This window comes from Carlito syrichta, unplaced genomic scaffold (assembly GCF_000164805.1).
Source record: "Carlito syrichta isolate Samal-C Ts95f unplaced genomic scaffold, Tarsius_syrichta-2.0.1 Scaffold316252, whole genome shotgun sequence".
Taxonomy (NCBI): Eukaryota; Metazoa; Chordata; class Mammalia; order Primates; family Tarsiidae; genus Carlito; species Carlito syrichta.
This window is the reverse complement of record NW_007260348.1, coordinates 364,081-369,686: the sequence shown is the minus strand read 5'-3', so window position 1 is coordinate 369,686 and position 5,606 is coordinate 364,081. Positions and strand designations below refer to the sequence as shown.

Here is a 5,606-nt window from a genome sequence, read left to right as displayed (position 1 = left end):
GAATGATTTGGGTATTATCAGCTCTTATTTTATTTTTTGAGAAAACTTAGTAAGTGAGCCTGGGACTAAAAAGTCTTTCATTCTTCTGACCCACAATTGAATATTGTCAGTGTGTGTGTGTGTGTGTGTGTGTGTGTGTGTGCGTGTGTGTGTTTGATGGAGGGAGGATTAGAAGACGCATTAAAAATATTCACACCAGTAAAGATAGTGGATTGGAGTTTCCAATTTTCTGAGTTAGCTATAAGGTGGAGAGTATAGAGTTAATTGTCTCAGATATAAGGTCGAGAGTATAGGTATACCTCAGCTATAAGGTGGGAAGTATAGAGTTAATTGTCGTTCTAGCTAACACAAATCACTTATATTTAAAAGGATGTGTGAAGATATTCTGAGCATTTTGGCAGACAAGCACAGTATCCAATGCGATTTACTTTTATGTGCATGCCTCAATACACTTTTAACAGTAGCTTTACTGAGATGTAATTTACATACCACACAGGTCACCCATTTAAAGTGAGAAATTCAATGGTTTTTTAAAAAAGTATATTTACAGAGTTGTGAGTTGTGCAACATCACTTGACTGTAATTTTACATTTTCCTCACCCTTCCCCAAACCTCCCCATTCTGATCCTTCCCTACTCCCCAGTTCCAGGCAACCACTAACCAGCTTTCTGTCTCTATAGATTTGCCTGTTTGTGGACATTTAAAATGGAATCATACAATGTGACTGTCTTCTTTCGCTTATCACGACTCAATAGAGTTTTAAATTGTTTGACCTCGATGTTGTGCCTCTGAAGATTAAAACGTTATGCTTGCATTTTTTGATGAGTTTGAGGATTGAGTTCAATTTGCATGAAACAAAAATTAGAAACTAGTTAGAGCAGGTGGGCTTTTCTCCACCACATAAGCTAATCCATCTTGCCAATATCCAAGTACCTGCTTATGTTTCCCTGTATCCCTACAGTGACTTTGGGGAGGGGTGAGAGGAGCCGGAGATGAAGGGGAGGCGGTAGTACTGCAAGTTAACAAAGCATTCATCAAAAGAGGAGGTCAAAATACTGACCAAATATAGTTGAGCACCCAAACTTCCCCTCCTTGGAAAACTGGCGATTGTCGAGTATTTTCAAAAAATGGATATAAATCTGTCTTGGGCTTACGCAGTGGGCCCCTCAGGCTAAGCAAATAGAAACCTAAGAGAAAGCGAAATTTCCTTTCCGCCCTTTCCCCCTCTTCTCGCTGGCAGCGTTGGTCCTCATCACTGTTTGCTCAAATGCTTGGGAGTGCATTCAGGGCCCTCCCCCCAACTTCGGATTTTATAGCCAATAGGTGATGAGGTTTATTTGCATATTTCCAGTCACATAAGCAGCCGTGGAGTGGAAACAGTGTCAGACTCGGTTTCTCCTCCTCCTCCTCCTCCTCCCCCTCCTCCTCCTCCTCCAAGGAAACCTGCCACTTCTAGTCGCCCTGCCCTTTCCTTTCAAGGGAGACTTGCCCAGCGCCGGCCCGCGCGGCTCCAGCCCTCGAGCGCCTCCGGCTCGGCGCGTCCATCAGTGCGTCCGCGCGGTGCAGCTCCGACAGGGGAACGCGCGCGAGATGGGGAGCAAAGGCTTGCTTCTGGTAGCCCTGGCTGTGTGGCTCCAGAGTCTGACAGCCCCCCGCGGAGGGGTGGCCGCCACCAAAGGTAAGTTTTGCGCGCAAACTGTCCTTCACCTGCAGGCCCGGCTGGCGGCCGCTGCCACCCGTCCTGAGGATGGGAGGAAGTGGGAAGGGGTTGCGGATGCGCTCGGGGCCTCTCCCTGGCCAAGCCACGGCCCCGAGAAGGGTCACCGGAGTGGGATCCAGGAGGGAACCTCCCTCCGATTGTGCTGCGGCGGCACTTAGTTCCCGCTTTTGCGATCTCGCGGGTTCCCGCGCTACCCTTTCCACTCCCGCGGCGGCAGCGTTCCCGGGCGCGCGGGCTCAGCCAGGGTGGGTCGCGAGTTTGGGGAGTGGGGCGGGACGAGAGAGGCGGGGAGTTAGGGCGCGGCTGGCGGCGACCTGCGGTGACCTCTCCGCTGGGGGACAGGGACTGGAATGAAAGGCAACGCGGGCCAAGGTGACGCCAGCATGGCCCGGGCCGCGGCTCAGCCCCCGCCCATGGACGCGCGGCACACAGTGGCCCCTTCTGGGGACACCGGGCGGGGCGCGGGGAGGCGTTGTGGGCCTCTCGGCGGCAACGAGCACTCTCGCCTTCCGCGGGACCCCTCGCCCCATCGTAGGAGTGGTAGTGAGGGTGGAGGGGGACGCGTGGATCGGAGCCTGGGGACGCTGTGTCCTGCGCGCGTTCGGGCGCCCGGGACGCTCTCCAGCTTCCAGGCTCGCGCGCCTGTCTTAACCTCGTGCCGGGAGAACCCAGCGCAGGGCTGGCCCTCCTGAAGACGTGGCGCCGTGACCAGGGCTGCACTTGGCTACCCTTCCTGTCCTGGGAGCCGAGGCCAGCTCCGGGCGCCTGGCCCCTCTGGGCGGCTGCTAGCACGTGGGCTTCGGGGTGAGGCTGGAGATGGCAGGCCGAGGCGTGGTCACCGCCCCCGGGGCGCCGCCCCCGCTCGCTTGCTCCCTCGCTCTCGGGCGCTCAGGTCTTTGGGGGGCAGATGCGAATTTCTTTACTGCAGGAAAGAGGAGAGAGCCCAGCCCCAGACATGCCCGCAGTAGAGGCAGCCTGTGAAACTTGAACCTTGGTTCAGTCCATAGGCAGCTGCAACTTAAAACGCACCTAAAGCAATTCACACGAGGAGGCAACATTTCCTTTTCTCTTCCGTGCTGGGATTGCAATTAGGGCTGTGTCGCTGGGGTGTGTAGAGGGTCAAGTTATAGTGGAGTCTGTGACTTTGCAGCTAAACGTTTGCTTAATTTCGGCATTAATTTGTGAAAGAACCGTTTTGTTAGGTTGAGAGAGAGAGAGAGAGAGAGAGAGAGAGAGAGAGGATTCCATCAAAGCAGAACGAGATAGGAAGACAAGTGTTTTTCCTATCAGATCAGTTTGAGGATGCTGTTGAGTTGAACATCTTACCTGGGGGCACCTTCCCCTCCATGGGGCTTAACCCTGGCCGGGAAGATGGTGGGAACCAACTCCAGATTCTTTTTCCAGAAAGTACAGCATAGAGAAATGTGACCTTCTCGGTAAAACTCTCATGGAAATGTGTCATTCACATTTTAACTTTTTGCTAGGCTCCCTTCGAAGTTCACAGCCCTCAGTTCTTGGTCTGGTCAGTGTCACCTCTCTGGGTTTAGCTTCCCCAACTCTAGAATGTGGAGTTTGGATGAGACTGAAAGTTCTCTGAGGCCCCACTGATTCTTTACTCTTTGGTTTAAGTGGACAATTATGTAATTAATTAGTTTAATCGGATTTTTTTTTTTTGAGTTGGAGTCTCACTCGGTCGCCCAGACTGGAGTGCAGTGGCCGCTCCCGGCCACCGCAGCCTCGACCTGCTGGGCTTCGGCGATCCTTCCGCCTTAGCCTTCCAAGTAGCCGGAATTACAGGCATGCGCTATCATGCTCGGCTGATTTTTTGCTATATTGTAGAGATGAGGTCTTGCTGCCCAGGTGGGTCTCGAACCCGCGGGCTCAGGCAATCTACTCACCTTAGCCTCCCAAAGGCCGGGGATTACAGGCTGAGCCACCGAGCCTGGCAGTTTAATCGGGTTTTAGGCAACACTTGCTTTTCCTGGCTGTAAATGTCTTCAAGGAAGATTATTTCTAAGGAGACTTGAAATGACTCCCTCTTATCCCCTTCACTTTTCCTCTATCCACTCTTTATGTGATGTCTCTCCCAACATAGCAGCTTTCCACCCTTCTCTTCAGATGAATTCATCCAGGAATGTAAGAATTTCAGGGTGAGAAGGATGCAACCGTGGGGGAATGACAGGCAGCGGCACCTCTTCTGGGCTCTGAGTTTACTTATTTGTACTCGATTCTGTCTCAGAAGAATATGAGAATGAGAGACACTGCCCTCAGGGTGTTTGTCCTGGGAGCCACCACCATCTCTGCATGGCCCCATGACTGGGAGAGGGAACATACGGGTCAGTGCTCAGCAGCTGCTGTTCTACCTGACTGGCTGTGGTGAATTTCTAGGCTAACATCTGAGTTAAACGTGATGGGAGATGAGAGCAAAATAGCAGATGTCACTGGAACAGAGCTCAGCAAGGGAGTGATGGATTAATAGCTGTATTGAAAGGTGGGAGTCAGGTATGGGGGAAGAGTTGCGTTGGAAAAATTTCACTTTCTTAAAGCAGTGTATTTTTAGCTCAGTTCTTTATTCTTACTTTATAATGGAGGAGAAATTGGGCTGTACAGTTTACTGCCTCTATTATGTCAGATTGTTTAAGAAAGTGCCTTGAAACTTACCTTTTGCTGTTAGTTTCTTCTCTACCACCTGTTCCCATATTATTGCCACAAAGACTCCATTGCCTTAAACGTGAAGATGTTCTAGCCATCAAAGTGATGGTTGGTGATGAGTTTGGGTCACAAAGTGTAAGGAAAATAAATATTCAAGACATGAGTATCTTGATTTTTCAAGTCTGAACAGAGATAACATTTGAATTTACTAATGTATTTTTCAACTTTTATGGCAACAGCAATAGTAATGAAAACACTTATCATCAGTGGAAAGTTTTGGGATTGTTGTATGTATTAAATATAGTTTGTCAGCCAGGCTCGGTGGCTCAGCCTGTAATCCTGCGCCTTTGGGAGGCTGAGGTGAGTGGATTGCCTGAGCCCGTGGGTTCGAGACCCGCCTGGGCAGCGAGACCTCATCTCTACAATAAATCAAAAAATCAGCTGGGCGTGGTAGCGCATGCCTGTAATTCCGGCTACAAGGAAGGCTGAGGCGGAAGGATCCCCGGAGCCCAGCAGGTCGAGGCTGCGGTGGCCAGGAGCGGCCACTGCACTCCAGTCTGGGTGACAGAGTGAGACTCCAACTCAATAAATAAATAAACACTAATGAAACTTGTGACATTTTAAACTTAACAAATATATGTTTGCAAATTATTTTTGCTTTCTTTTCCACTAAATCATTCAATGTTGGTGAGCACATGGAGAAAAGGAATTTTCATAAACCAATGGACTGTCATATGTCTGTTAGTATAAATTTGGGGGCTCTCAATTGGCCACAGTTATCAAAAGGCTTTAAACAAAGTGTAGGCCCTGTGTCCATGAATTTCATTTTCAGAGATCCATCCTAATTGAAGCCTTAGACAAAGATTAAAGTGCATGGCTACCAACAACATCATTAATTCAAACAATGGAAAAAATCCCAAACCTACTCAATGCCAAGAATGGGGGGATCATTAAATAGATTGCTTCTCAGCCGGACTCGGTGACTCAGCCTGTAATCCCGCGCCTTTGGGAGGCTGAGGTGAGTGGAATGCCTGAGTCCGCGGGTTCGAGACCCACCTGGGCAGGCGAGATCTCATCTCAACAATAAATAAAAAAATTAGCCGGGCATGGTAGCGTGCACCTGTAATTCCGGCTACTCGGAATGCTGAGGCGGAATGATCGCCGGAGCCCAGCAGATCGAGGCTGCGGTGGCCGGGAGCGGCCACTGCACTCCAGTCTGGGCGACAGAGTGAGA

The 5,606-nt window shown here is 50.3% G+C and overlaps 1 protein-coding gene across 1 annotated transcript in view; it reads left to right on the top strand.

Moving 5' to 3' along the window:
- Positions 1-1,420: 1,420 nt before the first annotated feature.
- The window catches only part of LPL (lipoprotein lipase), a 24,658-nt gene continuing 20,472 nt past the window's right edge, over positions 1,421-5,606 (top strand). The window contains exon 1 of the mRNA XM_021706967.1: positions 1,421-1,678. Within this exon, the coding sequence (XP_021562642.1) occupies positions 1,591-1,678 (88 nt within the window). The 5' untranslated portion in view covers positions 1,421-1,590. The remainder of the gene's footprint in view (positions 1,679-5,606) is intronic.